Below are 22,949 nucleotides of genomic sequence, written 5' to 3' on the forward strand. Positions count from 1 at the left end.
TAAAACCAGGTTGGAAGGGGGGAAAGGGGAAACCTTTTTATAGGACATCTTTGTATAAGCCTGCTAACTGGGTAAGAGGCACTCTTTCAAGTGGGTGCTCCTCTTTTTATCAGGGGGAGAGTAACTAGCCCACCTCACCCCAGCAGTGTCTTTTCTGGTGGCTGTCTACTGGTGTTCTTTTGCATCTTTTTAGATTGTGAGCCCTTTTGGGACAGGCAGCTATGAGTTATCTGATTTTTCTCTGTAAACCACTTTGTGAACTTTTAGTTAAAAAGCGGTATAGAAATACTGTTATATTATTATTAATAATAATAATTACTTTGCACAAAGAAAGAAGTTAGATAGCTGTGCTGAAGACCCATAGGCTCACAATTTAAATTTTAAAACGAGTTTGTTAAACAGCAACAGAATCAGCTATATAAAGAAAAAGATCACCCTGTTTACTGGACAAAACAAACCTAAGCAGGTCTTTGGATCTCAACTACAGTAACTTCCAAACACAGTCACATCACATCGTTTCTGGTCCATTGCTAATCATTTTTGAATGCAGTGCTGCCATACTGAATATGCAGCAGGCTTAGTGTGATCTGTTCATCAATGTCTTTAAATTAACTTCAGCCATTTGTCCAAAGTTGCATATATGAAACAGGGATCAAACCTGTTGCCTGGGCAGAAATGGGTTAAAGTAAGAAACAGAGCATTAGAGTCCCATTTTTTCAGAAAGGGAAAAGCATCAGGAAGATGCAATTTTGAGCAGCAAGGCAGTGTGGGTGAGAAGTGCTTGACTCATTGTCTATCAGTTTTTTTTACGCTAAACTGCTGCTCACCAAAGCAGTTCCAGATGTCCGTTTTCAGTAGTGCCTATCACTGAAAGTGGTATTCAACCTGTTCCTCATGTTCAATTTGGCTATTACAGAAAAGTTACAAGTTTCTAAGAGAAAGGTAAAATGGAATACAGTTTCATATGAATTAAGTACAGCCTGATTTTTTTTGGTTTTTTAACATACTATTCTGGCACTAATTTCATTATTAAAAATCTAGATATGTCAGAGAACTCATGAACCAGAATCATATCTTATTGACAGATGAGATTTGTGAACCTAAATTCAAAAGCTTTCTACAATGCAATATTTAACCACCTTCTGTAGAGGGAGCCAAAGGACATCATATATTTAAACTAAAAGAGGCCTATACCCCAACCAAATACACTAAGTTAAACTAGCAGAATTTTAAATTTAATGGTTCTAATGCAGGGAACCAGGAACACATTTCAAGATAGCATACAAACTGCTGTGCTCATAGATCTCTCTAGCCCTTTTAGGTCAGGATTATGTGTAATGTTGAATTCCAGTTTATTTTCATTAAATAAAAGGAAGGTGACTGTTCTGAACAGATTAATTTTTGAATTTAAACTTAGTTCCAGAACTTAAGTGAATTTTCAAAGAAGTTCATGAACCTGGTTTAAAAATCCAAACCAAGCTCGAAAGAATGAGGTATATGAAAAAGCATATGAGAATTCTGAATGACAGCTTGTAGCAAGGAACAAGCTCTATTCAGCAGGAACCTGGCTTGCTTATATATTTCTTGCATATCACATTTGTATTCTGCCCTTTCTCTGTAAGACAACTCTTACTGGATCAGGTTCAGCATTTCAGCCTCACATAAACCAGCAAAATGATGAAAATGAAAATGACATTTTCTGCTAGAAGTGAATTCTAGCACTTTTCCCTCTGCCCAACAATTGACAGGTGCTGGCAGAAACAGTAGTTAGCTGCATTGTGGATTAGAAGCAAAACTGAATGTGGAAATGTCCCCAAATCAAGGAACTTTTTGAGTTGGCAATATGTACACATGAACATGGAGGAGTACTGTTTCTACAATTTGGCCCAAACCCTGTTCAACAATCTGATATGGTTAGGTCAACTTTTCAGCTCACACTCTTGACTTGATGCAGAAGTAACCATAGTTAGGAGTCTAAGGGCCAAATCCTAGTCAACCCAAAACAAATGTTTCCTTGCCTTGAAGGCTTTCATGACCGCCTTCACCAACTGCAGAAAGCAGTACATGCCCCATTAGCAAAGCTGCATCGGTGCTAAAATGCTGGATAAGATTTGACCTTAACATTCCCAGTCTGTACAGGACCTTAGCCACCAGATTTTGCATACTACCTTTTTCTTTCTAATATATGTCACCAGAAAACAGCAAAGAAACGTTGTATCTTTACAATATGTTACAAGTTGCTAAAGTTTAGCAGGTTGCTAGAAGCTCACTTTCTTAAAGACAAAATTGCTTGTTATTAAGCTTGCATCATCATACCATTAAGTTAATAGCATTCTAATGAGGTAAGTACATACAGTATAACAAAAACAAGCAATAAGCTCTGCTAATATCAAAACTACCAGCAAAAGTTAGCTGGTTCATTTTTCAACTACATTTTTGTCTATATTGTGACACATGTTATCAGTTGTATAAGCATGCCTATAGATTTTAAACAATTCAGCATAAAAGGAAACTTTTGATTGCTAATTCAGTCATTCTAACTAGAAGTTTCATAATCACCAACATTCAAAAACAGTAACCTTGGATCTAACAGAAATGCAGCAGCAGAAATTGACTACAACCCATGATGATGCATGGAACTCCCTCCTGGAGCACCTTAGTGATGTATCCTTTTTTCCTCCCTTCCCTCAAATTTCCTCTTAAAGTCCACCTTTTCTGCAAAGCCTGTGTTAGTAATGACACACCTGTATCATCTTCCCTTGCTTATTCATTTCTCCATTTCCCTTCCCTTCTTCTGTTATTTCCCTTGTGTCTACCTAGATCAGGAGCCTCCAATTAGGCACACTGGAATAATAATTTTGCTGCAAAACAGGCAAAGCCTTACTGTTCCATTGCACAGCCAGCAGTTTCTGTGCCTGAACATTGCTGATCCTCTCACTAGGGTACCACTTCCCTGGGAAATCGGGAAACAAAGCCTTCTGGGGCAATTTTCCCCAGGAAGTAGCTCCTTAGCATGAAGACTGGCAAAAAAAACCTGCTGGTTGCATGTAGAATGGTAAGACTTTGCTACTGTCGTGCTGCGCCCAGAATAATTATTCTGGCACACCTTGGGCCACAGTTTCACGGCCTCTGATCTAGATAGTAACCTCTCAAGGCAGGGGCAACACACTGCAATACACTCTACGGGGCTGCTCTTGAAAATTATCTGAGAAACTCAAAGCCCCACTGCTCATGTCAGTATTTCAGATTTCCTTTTATGTTAAATAGTCCTAAATAGAAAAAAAATTGTCAAATATGCTGAAGGATACAGCTAAAAGATGCATGTGTAGATTCAATATACAAAAAACACACTATAACATGAAGGCATTATATGAATTACACACCCCTGCACTAAAGAATTTCAGGACAATGACCTCTAAACGTATACTAGAGCTTGAGAAGTTACAAAACACTTATAAAGCTATGAGTGCTTTATCTTAAAGTATTGTTTTTTGTTAGTTTTACAAATAAGCAGAAGTTTATAGAACTCAAAGATTCTACTACCAATGCTTGCTATGCTAATTATTTCACCTTCCAGAGAAGTAAAAGAACAAAAAGATCAAGTTTGCCGGGGCGGGGGGGGGGGGGGAGGTACATTTTCTTGCATGTTATCAAAACAAACTAATGTATGCTGTTTTGTTAGGCTACTGTTCTCTACAATAAAAAGCAAGTCATGATACGGCATCCAACTAAGTACCACACAAGCAATTTGAAGAAATTAGAAAATATATGGAAATACAGCATAACCTACTGTTGCTCCAAATCTCAATATACAATCTTCATTTGGTGATTGTCCTACTACCAAGATAAATTCCTTACAATAGAACAATGTATCACACATGATGAACTGACTTCATAGTTATTCAAAACAAATGAACACACAACAAAATGCACAAGCCACATTATGGCCAGCAGGAACCCAAGATAAAAACTGTGACCAGTAAAATACAGAGAAAGCATACTAATGAGCACAAGAAAACACTTCTTTCAAATGCATAATAATGAAGTGTTTTCTTGGGCTCTATTGGTATGCATTTACCCAAAGTTCCCTTTTCCTTTTGGCTAATAGCTGAGGCTGGGCTGCATCTTTTCTATAAAATTAAGGAACAAAGTATAAGCTTTTTCAATTATGAAAAGCAAACCTTAGGACCCAATCCAACAGAGACTTCTCCCCCAGCAAACTGCTGATTTGTTCATAACTTCTGCTAGATAGGGAAAGGAAAGGGAGAAGAGACTAGGTAATTCTAATAGGTGTACTTTGATTTTCACTCTCTTTTGGAGAGACAAAACATGCATTTCCAACACATTAATTCTTGCTTTATAGTAACCCTATTTATAAACACTACCCAATCCATGTTCCTCTGGCACTTGACCAAAGATGCTCCCATATAACTATGAGCTGCTACATAATAAGATTTGAGAGAACTAGAGCATGCTAACGTTTGTTCAGTATTCCTCCAAAAGGACTAATATTCTTGTAAAATGTGTATCATGTTCATTTAATGTGTTCTAATGCTACTCAAAATTAAAAACATTTTTTAAATGAAAATATTAAACATTTCTGGACTTAACTTAGTTTTTCTCACATTTTATATTTTACAGTAATTTTATCCCGCCTTTCTCCTCAAAGGGACCAGCACTCTTAATTTTCAAATTAAACTCACTTCATATTTGACATGACAGAGGCAACAGGAGGTGGTGGCGAAAGTCGAGGTGGAACATCATATTCTTCATTTCCTAGATGACCATTTGAAAATATCTAGAAAAGATATAGTATTAACTTACCCACAATATCCAGGTTAAATTTTACTTCCCTAAGGAAGAAACTCCCACCCACACAGCAATACCTTGCTCTTTCATCTGGTTAGTGACCAGAACTTGGATCAAATTCAAGAACAGACGAAAGTCCATGCATGGTCTTATATAGCTTGCAAATTAATTTTGGTTGGTAAAAAAATGTAAATAACTACATAACACATGTGAATGTAAGTGAAACCTAAACAAACAGAAATAAAAGAAAAACATAAGAACTTCGATGAACGTCATGGAAGGTTAGATGAAACTGGACAAAATTGCACATGGACGAAATTTGAAATGTGGTTATAATTTAAAATGGTTGAAAGAGCGAAGTGAATAAACTTAAGTGGATAAAATTCAAGGTATTGCTGAGTTTACAATTCATTGTGGTACATTCTTTCCTGTTCCAATTAAAATTAACCTATTTATCACAACATACAAAAACCATGAATCTCTAAAGAACTGGCTTTCTTCCCTTCCCCAACCTCCTCTTCACTGGACTTCCATTAGCTCATCTTAGTCACTGCCTCCAACACTTCACTGCTAAGGTTATTCATCTCACACATACTGACTACATCATGCCTCTTATTAAATTCCCATATTCATTTTCAATTGGCTTATGAACCCAGTACAAACTCTGTATCAGTGATTTTCAATCTTTTTCATCTCATGGCACACTGACAAGGCACTAAAATGGTCAGGGCACATTTTGTCAATTGACAAGGCACACCATGCTGCCAGTGGGCGGCTCACATTCCCATTGGCCCTACTAACAAATGACCTTCCCCCTAACTCCCCCAAACTCCCCCAAACGCCATGGCACACTGGTTGAAAATGGCTGCTCTATATCTTTCTATTTAGGCCTCCATGGGTTGCCCCTCCCTACCTCTGTGCTCCTGGCCAAGAAATTCACTCTTCCAACACCACCACCCTCAACCCCACAAAGGCCTTCTGCTTTCTCAACAGACAACATAGCCCCTATGCTCAGAATTGCCTCCCAATACACATGAAGGTTGCTTCCTCTTACTACTTCTTCCTCTTACTTTCTAGATTCACTTAAGAACATAAGAACAGCCTCACTGGATCAGGCCATAGGCCCATCTACTCCAGCTTCCTGTATCTCACAGCGGCCCACCAAATGCCCCAGGGACCATACCAGATAACAAGAGACCTGCATCTTGGTGCCCTCCTTTGCATCTGGCATTCTGACATAGCCCATTTCTAAAATCAGGAGGTTGCACATACACATCATGGTTTGTACCCCATAATGGATTTTTCCTCCATTGTCCAATCTCTTTTTAAAGGCATCCAGGCCAGGTGCCATCACCACATCCTGTGGCAAAGAGTTCCACAGACCTACCACACGCTGAGTAAATAAATATTTTCTTTTGTCTGTCCTAACCCTCCCAGCACTTCTCAAAACCCACTCAACACACCAGCAGGTTTAATTCCTTACTTTAGATTCCCTTCCTAAAACTCACTGTCAAGTCTTTGGCACCACACCTTAGCTCCTATTCCCTACTCATTACTTTAACAAGTATAACTGAAAAATTATGTTTTGTGTTTCCCATATTTACACCTGCTTCTATCCCTCTATTAGCTCACTTGTGTCAATATTTACATTGTAATCCTTGATGATAAGGATTGTCTTTTCAGTCTAAATAAGAGAGCCATATAGATTTTACAGTACTATATAAATAAATATATATTACTATGTGTGTGTGTGTGTGTGTGTGTGTGTGTGTGTGTGTGTGTGTGTGTGTGTGTATATATATATATATATATATATATATATATATATATATATATATATATATATATATATATATATATATATATGGGTTTAGGCATTTTCTGAAGGTAACTATTATACTATAAGTTCTCTAGAGCTATTATCAACAGCAAGCTACAATAAGAATAAATTGCTTTAAGCACAATACATCTACAACAGCTTCTCTTTTTAGCTATTTTCACAAGTGTTATGTTATAGTAGTATTATAGTTGGTTACAATTTGCCTTGGAATATTAAGCAATTGTATGATTATTTACAATACTTCCATTATTAAAGTGTCAACGGCAGGCAAAGGGAGAAAGAATAAAATGGTAAATTATGTGACGAGAAACTGAGCCAGACTGCTATATATAATTAAGCTTCATGATTACAACGTAAGAGTCTTTACCTTGGCACTTTCTGAAGGCAAATCATGACATCTGTGCTTCCGCAGAAGTCCTGGATCAGAACCCATTCGACAGTGCCTTCCATTCATATTTGAACTTGCAGTAAGTCCAGGTTTAGGAGAACCATCACCTCCTACTATTCGACATCCTATTATCTGATTTGTCCCACACACATCTCTGGGACACCAGGCTTCAAGTGGCATAGGCTGATCTCTGGAAGGCACACTCTCAGGTGGATGCAAGTGTCTACTTAATCTATTATCAGGTGGAATAGGTGGTGGTCTTTCCGGTGGAGGTGGAGGTGGATCTCGTACAGGTGGCGGTGGTGCAGGAAGTGGTTTGTCTTGCTTTCTTGCCATACATGGAGAGGACTACAAACAAAAGATAACCATATCATAACACATATCACAGATAAACATACATTATTCATATGATTATTCTCAGAAGAATAAGGCAGGTTTTCTCAAGGTACTAGGCTTGGCAATACTGAGAAAAGATTATCCAGTAGCAATGCTTTTTGGAATAGCTTTCACCTCAGGAATAACCTAATTCCTATTATTAGAAATGGCAATGCAATGATAATTAATGACTGTGAGGTAAGAAAGAAAAAAGATCTCTTCCATTTGTGAGAAAAGGGATGCTCTGAATCCAAACCTACTGATAGAAAACCAACATTTTTCAAGTGACTTTTATACCTCAGATAAATTTTCTTTGCATATATATACACTCGCTGTTCACACACACACACACACACTCTCTCTCTCTCTCTCTCTCTCTCTCTCTCTCTCTTTCTCTTATATATACACTCACACTTTTGCAAAAAAATAACATGAGCAGTACTGGAGAATAAGGAATTCAAAGCTAAAATTTTATTTACATAAAATGTTTTTATTTTAATATAGGCATAAATATTTCACTATGAACTTAAAAGCAGCAGCAGCATTTCTGATTCCCAATATACTGCTTCATGCTTATCAGCTCTAATTAATGTCTTTACTTGCTGTTAAGATCAGCAACACAGACCCTTCAGCACCGGTTTAAATGACAGTTAATTAAATTTATTATAAAAATGAAGCAGCATCTTATGTACTTCAGTTGTTTAAATATTATGCAACTAGAATGAAATTTAATTTGTAACCAGAATTATCAAGTCTGAAGTGCTGATAAATTGTGCATCATCTCTGGACACAGACTTCTCAAAGCAGGTCTTCAATGTTCAATTAAAAACATAATTTTATTTGGTGTACCAATAACCCTCCTTGTATCAGCAGGAATGCTTGTGCTTGACCACAGTATTTCATGTTGGTTATTCTTTTGGCTTTCCAGTATGCATGGTTTTCTAAAACAGCATTTTCCCATCTTAAAGAACGTTAGCAATTTTCTATAAGAATGAACTGTATCTATGGTTTTTGTTTTAACTCTAAGGCAGAGTCTGGATTTTCAATCTCTCACCTGAATAGAATTATATTTGCATAATTTTTACCTACTGTACCACTGAGAAATTAGAATAAACCACAATTTGTAAATGCCACAGAATTTATATGCAATTTGAAAGTATTTTTACTTGCCATTTATTCTTGAGAATCAGGATTAAAATAGTAACTTCCGCTTTGGCATAGCTTTCTTTGGCACCTATTTTCTTAGAGGTAGTGTTACAAGTCTAAATTCTAAACAAAATGCCCAAATAGGACTTACCTTTGGTGAGTTAGTTGGGCTGGCACAAGGAGATCGAGCCACCACCTTCTGAATGAGATCTAGTCGAGGAGGCACTGGTGGAAGGGTAATATGGGGCATTTGTAGGGGATCAGGAAGTGGTTTTCTTCTTTGGGCAAGTGGAGAGGCCCCTGGGGAAGTCACAGGTGAATTCTGCCTCTCATTACACTACAAAATGGAAACAAATTATTAACATTCATAAGAGAATGTGCCAGTGTGGTGCAGAGGTAAGAGTTTTAACATTTAATGTACTTACCTGTTATTTTATTTTGATTTGTAGGAATACATTTAGCTATACAACTACAGGTATGTGCCACCTAATGGTTCACTTAATGATGACTGCATATACGATGGTGGTCAAAGCACAAGATGCTCTTAATGAGGCAATCCTATCTCCCATAGCCTGCAGCAGAGTGTCTGTTTACCCAACAGAAAGGCACATAATGCAAATAAGAGGCAATCTATCTCCAGTAGCCAGTGCAGCCGGCTAGTGTCTTGCAGGGGGTGTCTATTTACACAACAAAGGCAATAGATTGAACTGAATGTTCACTTAATGACACTTAATGGGCAGGAGGTCTGGTCTAGAGGGTAGAGCCTGTGTTTTCACTTCAGTGAAAAAAGAAGAGTGAAACAGACCCTCAAACGAGGGAGCAGAGTGACTTGCGACCTCTTGCCAGTGAGGCAAGGCCGAACTGGGAAATGAGAGCCCTCTGTGTGGAGGAGGTCATGTGACTTGATTATACCCTGCCTAGCAACACAAGGGCAAACCCATACTAAGGAATGCACCCTTCCTCCACTGGAGAACTAATGCTCCCTTATCTGATGAAGACTCCAGAGGCCAGAAATTCTACATGGGATACATCTGGGTCCTATCGACCAAGAAGAAGTGGAACCATTGCAAACCAGTGCCCCCAAGACCCAATTCGGCCAACTGACCCAGAAGGATACCACAGTACAGGAGGGCGGCCAACCCATGACATGGTATATATGCCACTTTTTTATTTAGAGAATCTTGAACATGCCACTCCAACTTAACACTGCGTTTAGCTATTACCATATCTAAATAGGGCCTTCAAGTTCAAGGCCAGTATCTCTCTGAGTAGCAGAAGGTACAAAGCAAGAAACACGGGAATGCTGTTACCTATTTGGACTTTCCAAAGACAGCTGGCTGACTGCTAAGGAGGCCTGCATGGACCTTTAGTTCAGCCCCGGTCTTGTTCCAAAGTCCATATAATGTGCATTGCCCTTCTGCATAACCCAGCTCCCCTCTACCTGCCCACCTTCTCATTCTCAAAGACACCTTAGATGGGATCTCTTTGAGAATGATTTTCCTGAAGATGGGATCTCTGCCTGGCTGAGCCACCTGGGCTTTGCTGATCTCATTGGCCATCTCTATGCTGCCCCACCCATCCCCTGCTATCTTCTACAACCCGCCCCTCACTTCCTCAGCATTCCACCAATACCGCCCTTCTTGGGTAAGTGAGTAATCTGCCAGTTAGTGAAATGCAGCTCACTATCATCTGCCCTATTGGCTGACTCTCCTGTTCATTTTTTTTTCCACCTTTCTCCCCATTTTCCAACCAGAGCAAATTAAGCAGAGTAGCTGTGGCCAACATGAGTGTGCCCTTTGCAGCATTAGAAACTTGGGGGCATGTTGTGTAAGGAGTAGCAGAGCAAACAAACAAAAGATCCTGTAAACTGCTGCAGCACTTTGTGATTATCTAAATGTTTTTCAAAATATGAGGCAACTTTGTGGGAGCCACTTAGAAAATGTCCACATGCCTGCAGAGATATCCATGGGCTCCCTGCACACACACCCCCAGGAGGCCAGTGCTACCAGGGATAAGTTCAAAACATCCTTTCGTCCCTAGCAGTGGTGCGATCCTGGTGATCATGTCGCTGCCTTCGCTCCTTCCCCACAACTTACTTGGTTCTAAACTTCCCTGTAGACGTTTGGGAACCACTGTCTGAGAATATCAAAACACATTAGTATTATAGCTAAATAAAAAAGCTTCCGTTTTAAATGCAGTTTTATGCATCTGGGTCCCAGTTGGTAGGTGGAAAACAGGGAAGATGTGGATTCTGTGCCCTTTGTGGGATTCCCAAAAGCATTTGCCTCAGAACTGCAGGAAACAGGATGTTGTGCTACTAAATGGACCCCATGGTTTGATCCATCAAGGCTCTCTTATTGTTTCATGAAAGACTGAAAATAGGATTGAAAAAGCTCAGGAGACCAAAACAGATGTGTTATAATCAGTGGGTCCACAATTATTTCAGCTAACAGCCTTACCTAGAACTTTACTTCAGTCTGCAAAAATGTACTGCTTACATATTAACATTTAAAATAAGAAGCCAATAATTGACTACTCTCACTTTTGCACACTTTTAAATACAAAACATTTTATATTTGAAAAAATACACACAAGCACGCATGTACCTTTCTCACAGAAGCCAATCGATTCATCATTAAGGATTCTTCTCTGTCGTCGTCATCATCCAAATCAAGCATGGGTATACCAAAGCTATCCAAAATGCTACAGCACCTGGTATTCTCATCCCTGGGGTCAAAGGGGTCCACAATTATGGGCTCAGTCCCTTTGATTTCACAGCGGCAGAAAGGACATCCCTGTCCATCAGACTCCTGTATGTGTGAAACAAATACTTTATACACATGACCTATATATTTATCTATGGGCGTATTCAGCTATAAAAAACCAGGTGAAAAGAACTTTGACAGGACTTTGCAATCTTTGGGCATTGCACAGACTTTCCTGAATTTTGTTGAAAAAATATTCTTGTTTATATATCAAAGTCTACACAAATCCAGCTGAATATCTACATTATAAAAATTATAACCAATCTGCCGCCAAGATTTATCTTTCTTAGTTAGTTCAGATATACATCTGATCTAACAGTTCTCACTGATGTCTCCAACCACTGTGAAGAAATACATTAAAGGGAACCTTCTTTGTTGTGTAATTTTAAGAAAATAGGTCAAGAACTTTTTATCTCTATGTACAGTATTTTCCCTAATACCTCTAAACAATTACAGAAATACAAATCTAATTTCAAAAAGTCATACGCGTACCAATGCAAAAAGGTACACAAACAGAAACTTGATGAGCAACAGATGCACTCTTAAAATTGAATGTGCAAACTGACTGACAACTTATGAATGCACTTTAGATCAGAACCAGGTTGTCACAGGTGTCTAGGAGCAGTAGATTTAAACAAGGAAAAGGCTGCTTGTGCAAACACGCACAGCAGCAGTACAAAAAGACAGAGGGAGGAAATGTATACTCAAAAATAGTACTTCAGTTCCTCATCGTGTTTTCCACCTTTAATATCCTTATAAATGTGTAGGACAGAAATGTTGAAATATTTTTAAAAAGAATGTTTTTAAAAAGAATTCTTTATAGCTTTTGTTTAGAGTTAGCCTCTCCATCCAAAGTCAGTGCAGAACAAATTAACCTTACAAACACAATGAACAGAATAATGTACACTGTATTCAAATGTAGATCTGAAATAAGTTATTTAATACAAATGTTTCACTGTTCTAAAAAAAGCACTGGCAATCTCATCATAGGCATGTCTAATGAGCCATTATGACAGCAATTAAACACTAACCACTGGCAAGTCTTTAACAAGTGACATTGCTTTAGTGCGCTGCCTTCATCAACTCATTAATTATACTGAAGTTAAATTTGCACTGAAGTTTGATTAAATAGGAAATGTGGCTGAACATGGGGGAAAAAGGCCAACACTTCATTTTTCATTAGTGTTAGATGGTTAAGAATTGCACTATACCTGGAAATTAAATATTTTTGTTAGGATCAGATTGTTAGATTGATGCCCAGAAGCAACACTAACTACTTTAGAGATAAAACGGAACAAATCTGTGCTTAGACCAAAGTGCTTGTTTTTATAATTGCTATATCTATTACAGAAGATGAGAGACATTACAATCCCTACATGTGAAAGAGGACGGGGCATTTTCATTCAAAATCTACCATTTCTGTAGCCTTCTACAGATACTTAATACTTCCAATAGCAGAAAATAATCAAAAGGATACAGTACTGTAAACAATTTAAAATTTGTTCCAAATTATATCACAGTGGGTGAAATTTAGAAGAGAGCATCCACCCTGGAAGTCTAAAGCAAATATATCCAATCTCAATTTAATAAGCCTGTTTGCTCAGCTTCCTTAGAATAGTTCCTATTTGACTGATTGCTAAAATACTTAGATAAATGATTAAGTACTTTGGTTATTTTTTATTAATAAGGGGAAAAGTCTGAATTACTAAATGGGAGACACACACTATCCATGGATGTCAACAGAAAGATTCCTGTTAAGTAGAAGCATCAGGATAATATACATAAAAGTAACAAAATGTGTTCAATTTCTAGCAATAAAATAAAACTCTAACAATTCATTTTTGTGTGAAATGTCGTATTGTCCTGGTGGAAAGGGGAAGAATCAAAATATGAGGTGGACTGTCCTGAAAGCAGGGAAGTGGGGAGAGGTTCCATCACATCTATTCTGGTATGGAGCTTTACTGTATGCAGGGACAGCATCAGCAAGCAACGCCATCAGGGTCCAATGTTTGCACTCTTTTTCATAGTTTATTTACAATGGCTCTCTCTCTCTCTCTCTCTCTCTCTCTCTCTCTCTCTCTCACACACACACACACACACACACACACACACACACACACACACCCCTACCTCACACTCCTACCTCACACTCCTACTTACCTTTATTCACATATGAAAAGGAACAAATCATTTTGTGAACTTTTAGCTATTTTTTTTAGCCAAAAAATAGTATAGGTGTCTCCCTATGTCTGCTAGAGATGCGACCCTGGCCCCAGCACAGACACAGGAATGCACTGGACACTATCTTCACGCCCCCCTGCACCCATTATGTTGATGTTGTTTATAGTCATGTGAAGGAATCATGTACTTGCTTTAACCAGACACTATAAGCAGAAAGCTTATAGCAAGACAAGCAGGCAGGCAAGCTGCAGCTAGAGGGAATAACTTAGTGAACATGCTTCCTGTTAATGTTCGCTGTCCCCTCTTGCACAAGTTGCCTGCCTGCTTGATTTACTACAAGTTTTCTGCTTATGGTGTCTGGTTAAAACAAGTTCATGATTCCTTCGTATGACTATAAACAAAGTTAATGGGTGCGGGGGGACACAAGGAACTGGATCCCCAACTGGTTAAAGCAAGTACACGATTCCTTCAAGTGATTATAAACAAAGGTAATGGGGGGGGGAGCATGGGGAACTGGATATTGGGGGATGCCTGCATATATTTATCACTTTTGATTCTTTTCAGGGAGGAAAGTTTCTTCAATTAAACACCAGAGGAGAATCTTTAAGGCCAATGAAGTTTCAGGTAAAGTAACCAACATAACACCCACCACACACAAACTTGCAAATTGAGCTTCATTTCCTTCAATCCTACAGCCTTCCTTTTTAAATATTATGTCCCCAGACTACTCAAATACAGCTCAAGCTGTATTTGTTTATTTTTGAACCAGTTTTTTTTTTTTGCATTATGGGTTCATGTCTGATTTCAGGCAGTCAAGAGATTTTTAGATTTGAATTCAGGATTGGTTCACTGAAAAACACTCTCTGAAGCAGTTTTGGAGTTCAATTCAATGCATGACAGTATTATTCACGCTTGTCTCAATTCACAGCAAAAGCAAACTATATTCAAGCTAGAAATATATTCCTTACAATATTCACCACTTTCTTACTGATAGTCTTGTTAGAACTAGCTATAGGAATCTGATTCTAAAAATCTCTGGATTAATCATTCAATCATGTATTTACCTACATAACCTTTACCTGGGAGGTGCTAGAACCTGAACCTGTGACTTCATGTATGCAAAGCATGTGCTCCACCACTTAGTTATGATCTTTCCCAACATCATAATAATGTGAAATATTATGCCAAGATGGAGACAAAAGTATTAACTGTAAAAAAAAATTTACATTCTTAGATTCACTGCTGCTAACACTACTAAAAAAATATAAATAAGAATAGAATAAAACAGGTAAGAAAATAATCTAAATTTAAATCTCATGGATTAAATAGACTACTTGACTTTGAATTTCATTTGACAACTACAGAAAAAAAGACAAAACATATTACCTACCTGCCATGCAGTAAGGCAAGATGTGCACATCAGATGTCCACAAGGCTCAATTTTCACATCTTTGTCATTCTCTGCACAAATTTTACAAAGCTGGAATGTAGAACCCATTTCACAATACAATTCATATTGTTCCTGAAAAACATACAATTGTAGTTAAATGCCTCCACAGGATAAAGGGTTAGTGCTACATCTATTTAAGAACTACCTTAGAACTTGATTTGCCCTGTTTAACCAATATGGTATGCTATTAAAATGCTATATGCAGTATGCTAGAAATTATACCTCAAAACAAAAAAAGTGCACTTTCAAATTAAACTTTTCAATTTGCTATTGCTAAGCAAAGATTCAGCTTCTCCAAGAAGGTAACTTCCATTTTCAACTACAGCTGCACTATTTGAAGTATCTTCAAACTGGCTTATCATACTTTTAAATTTTTCCCATGAAATAATATCTGCTTTACTCAAGTCTTCGTTGTTTAACATTCTTCCAAATTGTCTCAGGTTATGTGTGTGAGGTTTTTTGTTTTTTTTTTAAATGGAGCATAAACTACAAATTACAGATGTTTAAGAAGTCAGTATGTGTTTTCTTCTGGAAGATTATATTTCCCAGTGCATATTTCTAAATGCCAATTCTTCCATAAAGGTCAGTAAAAGCAGTAAGTACCTAAATAACTAGCATGTCAGATTTCAAGGAGCAATTACAGAACTGCTTGCAATCTCCCTATTCGATGTTCAAGTTGCATTTCTTTTTAAAATTCACTAATTATATCAATATTTAAAACATATATACTTTGTACTCCATATTCAAACCAAGTAGGTGGGCTGCTTTTAAAAAAAAATACAACACAGGCATGAGTTATTTCTGGAATGCATAACAGCTGAGGAATCAGAAGTTCCTTAAAAGCAGCACAGAATGAATAAGGCACCTTCATTCAGATGCCCAAATCACCAATAACTGGAGTATGAAGAGGACCACATACAAAGTTCTGCTTAATATTTCTTCTTCTAGTCATCTCATTCTAGAAAATCACCCCAACTTGCAGGAGTATTCCAGAAATTCCCACAAGACCGCAGCCTTGGATATCTATGCACACTTTCCTAAAAGTAAGTCCCACTGAATACAGTAAACCTGCTTAGGATTCTGCTGTCACTGAGCTGAACTAATTTCCTCCAGTCTACAAAAACATTTAAGCTTTAAAGTTTACATTACTTCCTGAGTTCACAACCAACATGCAAATCACTTTTCATGAAGGTAACAACAAATGATTATCAAGCAATTCAATTCTGGCAGTTTAAAATAAACTTCTAAATAATCTAGCTAATTTGAGACTGGTGAAGGCATTAACACATTTGGTGTGGTTCTTAAACCTTTTCAGAGTGTCCATCTACAGATCTCTTCTTGCTTGACCCACTCCCTCTTTTATTAGTGATCACCTTTAAACAGCAGGTGGGTTTAACAAATATCTTATTGAAAATTTAAATTTTAAAAATGCAATTTATTATTTATCAATTAATATGTTTCATCCAAACGAACCAATAATATCCAACATACCTGCGTAACTTTTATATGATCATGTGGTGTGGGTTCACATAGTCCTGTCAAATCAGGATTATAACTTCGTCCATCCGGGTACAGGTAGCTGGATTGTAAATAAATGTTTGCCATTTTATTCTGCAAAACTTAGCACTAAGCAAATAGATAACATTTCAATGTACACGGTAGCAGTGACAGTAAAGATATGCTCAAGAGCCTTACACCTTCTGACAATAAACTTACATGTGACTTTTTAGTTAAATCTGAGGACAAACTGATGCACTGGACTATGAAGTGTTCTTATGTTCTTATATGTGTATGCGCAACCTCCTGATTTTAGGAATGGGTTAAGTCAGAATGCCAGATGTAGGGGAGAGCACCAGGACGAGGTCTCTTGTTATCTGGTGTGCTCCCTGGGGCATTTGGTATTTGGTGGGCCGCTGTGAGATACAGGAAGCTGGACTAGATGGGCCTATGGCCTGATCCAGTGGGGCTGTTCTTATGTTCTTATGAAGAATTAGACAACACAAATTATGCACCACACTAGCTCTATAACAAATATATCCACTAATAATCATACTTGATAAGACTTCTGTGCCTCAGTCTCAGCAGGCATATCCAACAGCCTATTTTAGCTCTTTATATCTGATATCACTGACTCACTGCAAGAGTCACATTCATATGGTTTTTCCATATTTGCTCTCTTTTTTACCCAGATAAACCCCACTTTCTAGCTCTTTTTCCATTTTATTATCACAACCATCTAAGATCAGCAATTCTCTTCACCACTTCTTATTTCACAGTAAAGTCACAATCATAAGTAGCAAGTATTCATACTTACAATCCTTCCCGACTGCCATCAATCAAAGCTTGAAATAAAGGCTTATTGTGAGGTATGGTCTGCAAAATATTTCCATCGCCAGTGACATATCCAATAGCCCACTGCCCCAGTCGGGTGCAACTTAATCTGAAAATGTAGCTGTAAGATAAAGGGACACAACTACACTTGACTAAGGTAGAGGAGATGGAATTATTACAGGACCATATACAGACCGAAGTCCAAACTGAACTCCCCACATTTTCTGGCCTAGGTAAAATGACAGTGCAATCCTAAGCATTGGCTCTGCTAGTGCAGTGGTCACTACCCTGACCCAGCATTTTGCAAACATTCCATAAAGCACATTTGCGACTACTCAAACCAGCAGCATGGGCAGGAAGGCCTGCATAGGCCCTCTGGTGCTAAATCGAAGCTCCTGGCCACCGGCAGAGGCGAGTAAAGTAGGGCTGGGAGGACATTCTGAAGGTGGAGGGGGGGTGAATTGCATAGGGCGGAATGGAGATGAAACAGGCTCAGGGGCAGGATCAGCAGAGAAGGCCTCTGCCATATCCTAACCCCTTTCTGGGTCTGCTGGCATTACACAGGGCTTCCTGGATTTGCACCAGCAATATCGCTGCTGCAGATCAGAAAAGCTCCATTGGGCAGGCTGCGATATTAACTGGTGTAAGGGGGAAAATGTCTCCTTACTGCAAAGTAACCTCCAGCCTCTTCCTAATCTGCGCTGGATACAGCGTAAGCAATGTGCCCCAGCTGTGTCAGCACAGGTTAAGATTGGGTTGTGAATCGTCTGTATCTAATATATAATGCAAGCCATGTAAACAATGTTTATTAAGAATTTTCAGAAACAAAACAGAAACCCTGTCACTTATAAGTTATATGGGCCCACAAAAAAGTATAGTTTTTGTAGACAGAATTAAGAGTGTTTGTCTCAAAATATCACCTTTACCAAGGTTTTAAAGAGAAGGGATGGTATGCAGAGCGACACTTCATTGAACAAAAGTGCGCTCTATGAACACAAGTGTTTCTCACTCCCAGAAGGTGCTTCTGTTCACAGAACTGCTAGTTTGGAGGTCACCCAAATTGACTGCAGACAACCTGGTCATATCCTAAAACAGCACAAGAGAATCTGGAGATGCACTGCACCACACAAAAGAAAGTTATCAAAAAAGGTGCCCTGTAAAAAAAAGAACAGGGGACAATATAGCAACTGAGCAAAAAACACCAGGGTTGCAGTTTCTTCAACATGGCTGAGAAATTTGCAAAACATACCAAGATAACATTGGCCACATATCACATTACGAGAGTAGAAAGAAATGACTGAACACTGAGGTCAGATGGCCTGTTTCCAATGAAGAATTAACTGGAGTATATTACCTCCCTGGTTTAGTACTGTATTTCTGTAATCGTGCCTTAACTTCATCGTAGGTCAGAAATGCCATATATCCTGGATGTGTCACAGCTAAGAAGTTCCAGTTCCTTAATATTGAACCCCAAGGCTAAATGCAAAATGAAAAGCACATACATATTAATTACATTTTAATCCCATCTTATCTCCATGGAACTTCAGGTAGCACACATGTCACTTCTTCCTTATGAGATAGGTTGGAAGGAGACACGATAAGCCCAAAGTCACCTAGTAAGCTTCACTAGTGTGAATTTGGACCCAAGTCTTCCCAGTTCAAGACTCAGTTCAGAGACTGACAAGACAGGGTTTCAAGACTGTGCATATCTGTAATAATTTATTTATGGAGCGGCATCAGTGCACATGGGTAAATTAAGTAAAGGTCAGGTCCCCGCCCTCAGTATCTGACAGAAAACATTGAAATATAATATGAGAAAGGGGATAGTAAAGAGAGAAAGGGGGAAGTGAAAACTCAGGCCAAAATGTTCAGCAGGTGAAGAAGCCAACAGACTGCAAACTAAAGTTCCTTCTAAGATTAACTTACCAATTTTTAAAATCAATTTTTTAATTACTTTCTTGTTCCTTTTAGCAAATCTGTTAATATCAAGTGTGCTGTAATTGATGAAATTCATCAAAGCAGTCATGCTTGAACAACAAACACGGCAATGATAGTATCTATTAGGAATAAAAGTCTCATACTAAGATACTTAATATGTCACTGTTGAAGAACCATGCTGGGACAGAGCAGAATTTCTCTTCTTTACCACTTGCTATTATATTTATTTTGCATATTAGAAGATAAAATAGGAATATCTAGACTCAAAATAGTAAACAATGTTCATGCAAAACCAAAATTATTACTTATACTAAACCAAGTTTCAGTTCCTATTCCCAATTTATCTTGAAATTCTCTTCTGCTGAAGGTGCCTCCAAACAAAATTTGATGAAGAGTTTAATGTGACTATTAACTTAAACACATAATACTCTGATGTTAAAACAGACACAATCTCAATGACTAATATTCAAAACAGATATATCTTGCCCTCTTTGGACCACTATTGAACATTCTGTAGATTTACTTTTGTCACAGAAAGACATTTGATAATACGGTAATCCAAATATATTTGTTTACCTGAAATAATCTTGTGAAGATATCAAATTCAAAAATTGAAATGTAGTCATTGCAAGTTAAATCAATGGTTGATTTCAAAGCCATTGCTTCCAAACCCGAGCTAATCTGATGTACCTCATGGAGACACTGCCGGAACACCTTCCAAGGCACGATGGTTCTGTGGAAAGAGCAAATTAACACAAAAGTTATTTTCCAAAAGAGTTTCTAGATCAAGCATACAGGTGGGCCTTGATATTCAAGGATTTTCTTTCCGCAGAGCTGGCTCAACGAAGGGCTCCTGGACCCATGTTGAGTCAGACTTGGCCCAATCTGAAGGTGACTGGAACTGTGCTCTGGTCACCTCTGGAGGGCTTTCTGAAGCCTGCAGAGGCCGTGTGCACCTGTGTGGCAGTTTTAAGCTGCTATGGGAAGCATCCAAGGCTTAGGCCTTGTTGCTTGAGGGAGTGCAGAAAGCAGGCTCACTGAAGGGACATTGGGAAAAGGAGCTGAAGTAGCAAGGAGTCAGAGCAATGAATGAGACACAGACAAGGATTCAAATGTAGATATGCTGGGGAAGAGAGCCGGAAGAGAGCCGGACTCAGCATATTACCAAGGCCAGCAAAGTGTGCTTTGCGTACATAGCTGATGTGTCTGCTATGTTGCCAAATATGCTAAAGCATTTCAAAGGCCAGCGCTTATGCATAATTACTACACACCTGTCTGAAGCTTTTGCGGGCTTCAGAATGGCTGTTCCAAGTAAAAAAACATCACTTCTGGTTTCCCATTCTACCATTCTGAAGCCTGCAGGCAGGTGCACACGGCCTCTGCAGGATTTAAGAGCCCAGATTTGCTTATCCAAAGTTTTCAGTATCCAAACAGTTCTCAGTATCTGAGAATGGATCCCCAAAGATATCGAGGCTCCACCTGTACATTTGTTTTCAAGCTAATGAAATTGGTGGATAAAGCTTTCTGCTTTTGTTCTGATTCATCTTCAAGGTCCCCTCACAAGAAAGTTGAAATCCTTTAAACAAACACAAAGTTTTCCAGAAACCTCCCTGAAGTAAAGCAGTATACAAAACTCCAAGAATGGAAAGCAATTGCCAATACAATACATTCCAATTGACTGAAGAATTCCTCAAATCTACTTGCATCTGCTGTTTATCAAGTTGCTTCTGATACAATAACTGAAAGAGAAGCCTCACAATTTATTTCTACAACGTATTTAATTGAGCTTCTGTTCTTATATGCAATTGAAAACATCCAGTTTCCTTAACTTTTAATATATAATGTTAAATATACAATGTTAAATAATTGTGTCACATACTCCACATTTCTAGTGTCGGCAATAAAGAATACTGGGGGAGGGGAGAGAGAGTCCTATCCTGACAGTTTAGCCCACAGACATTTTGTGTAGTTTTGATCCACTGATTATTATATATGATACTATCTAGCAAGGACAGGGAATTATAATCACTATATGACAACTACATACATAAATCACTTATTATATCTGATTCTGAAAAATCCACCTAAACAGCTACCAGTAACATTTTAATGAAATCAGATTAAAAACAGGGAAGTCCCTTCATACCTGCATTTACTAATTTTACTAATAAGTGTTTGTTGATACAAGTCAGTGGTGACATGACTTTTGTAAAATGAACCTATAATAGACCAATTATAACTACTGCATTCATGTGCCATATTCATCTGAATTAGATGCATCTAAAATATGCAAGTTACCTGACATGATGAAAAACTCTTCAGATACATTTCTGATACACTCCATACCTAGAAGTTTCAGATTGGTGCAATACTGGCTAACAGCAGGCTACTATTTTGTGGAATATTATCCAACATCTGTACCTCAGGAAATTCTCTTGCATAATTATTCCAAACATACACTTGACAGAAGTCAGACAAACTGGCTAAAAATGGAAGTCATTAAGGAACATCACACAACTAAAGCATTACAGGTGGAACCTTTATGTGCGTGGGGTTTCGCTTCCTGAACTTCCGCTATTGGGAAAATCTGCATTGTGCCAAATCAACCAGAAACATGTGATTTTACACAAACTGCATAGTTACACAAATTGTGTACAGTTAAGCAAATAGCGCTACAGCCTGACACCTGGGGATGGAAGTAAGGCAGCAGTTCTCCCCCCCTCACCACATTCTGCTTCCGTACTCAGTCCTCCCTTGTTGCCAGCTGTCCCCGCTTGCTTTGCAGGCGGGATGCTGAGCTTTTAAGAGTCCAGACTTATGCATTCTATTTAGAAGTAAGTTCCATTGTAGTCAATGGGGCTTGTTCCCAGGAAAGCATGGAGAGGATTTTAGCCTGAGAGCTCAGCCCTATGCCTTCCTACTCAAAAGTGAGCCCCATTCTAGTCAATGGGGCTTACCCCAGGAAAGTGTGGAGAGGATTGGAACCTCGGATTCCAAGACTCTGCATGTCTACTCTGAAGTAAGTCCCATTCTAGTCAATGGGGCTTACTCCCAGGAAAGTGTGGATAGGGTTGTATCCTAAATCTCATGCTTGGGATTGCTCGGAAGACTTGCTTGCTGGGCTGTTTTGCTTGTGTAGGTTGGAGCACAGAGAGCCTTCAGCATCTCAGTCTGAAGGAGGGGGGAATTTGGTGCCTGGTTTTCCTTCTCATTTTCGACTTTGAGAAAAGCTGCGCTTGCCTCTTTGATGGTTTAGGCTTAGGGGCTCCAAGGAGTCTTACTGTTCCTACGCAAGGTGCGCAATCTTCCAGAGCCTCTTCCATGGGTCCAGGGCTACTTCTGTGTGAAGCACAGCCTTTTTTCAATGTTTTGGGCTGCTTTGAAACAGAGCAAGATACCAGCTCTAGGCAAAGGTGTGTTCGACTTTGAATCCCCCCCCTATTTTCATTAAGACAAATCCACAGACAAAAAAATCAGTGTATAAAAAGGTTGCACCTGTATTTTACTTTCATATCCAATGTCAGAACCACTGTGGATGGTTTGCAAGATACAGTTAATGGAGAAATTGCATATGATTGGTTCTCCACAGCTGATAAGACATCCAAAGCAACTGTTGGTCCAATTTTGATCAATCACATTGCATGAGAAACAGTCAGTTGTATGACAAAGTGGACCATTTAACTAAAGTGAAATACATCTTTTTCTCTTTGGAGATGGGGTTTCTCA

The 22,949-nt window shown here is 38.6% G+C and overlaps 1 protein-coding gene across 2 annotated transcripts in view; it reads right to left on the reverse strand.

Moving 5' to 3' along the window:
- CBLB (Cbl proto-oncogene B) overlaps positions 1-22,949 on the reverse strand; it is a 95,872-nt gene that overhangs the window by 14,801 nt on the left and 58,122 nt on the right. For both annotated transcript variants that reach the window (XM_066619513.1, XM_066619514.1), the window contains 9 exons: positions 19,800-19,956; positions 18,640-18,761; positions 17,269-17,406; positions 16,446-16,533; positions 14,895-15,026; positions 11,165-11,368; positions 8,710-8,895; positions 7,017-7,385; positions 4,704-4,798 (listed from right to left, as the gene is read on the reverse strand). In XM_066619513.1, the coding sequence (XP_066475610.1) occupies positions 4,704-4,798; positions 7,017-7,385; positions 8,710-8,895; positions 11,165-11,368; positions 14,895-15,026; positions 16,446-16,533; positions 17,269-17,406; positions 18,640-18,761; positions 19,800-19,956 (1,491 nt within the window). The remainder of the gene's footprint in view (positions 1-4,703; positions 4,799-7,016; positions 7,386-8,709; positions 8,896-11,164; positions 11,369-14,894; positions 15,027-16,445; positions 16,534-17,268; positions 17,407-18,639; positions 18,762-19,799; positions 19,957-22,949) is intronic.

Source organism: Tiliqua scincoides, chromosome 3 (genome assembly GCF_035046505.1).
Source record: "Tiliqua scincoides isolate rTilSci1 chromosome 3, rTilSci1.hap2, whole genome shotgun sequence".
NCBI lineage: Eukaryota > Metazoa > Chordata > Lepidosauria > Squamata > Scincidae > Tiliqua > Tiliqua scincoides.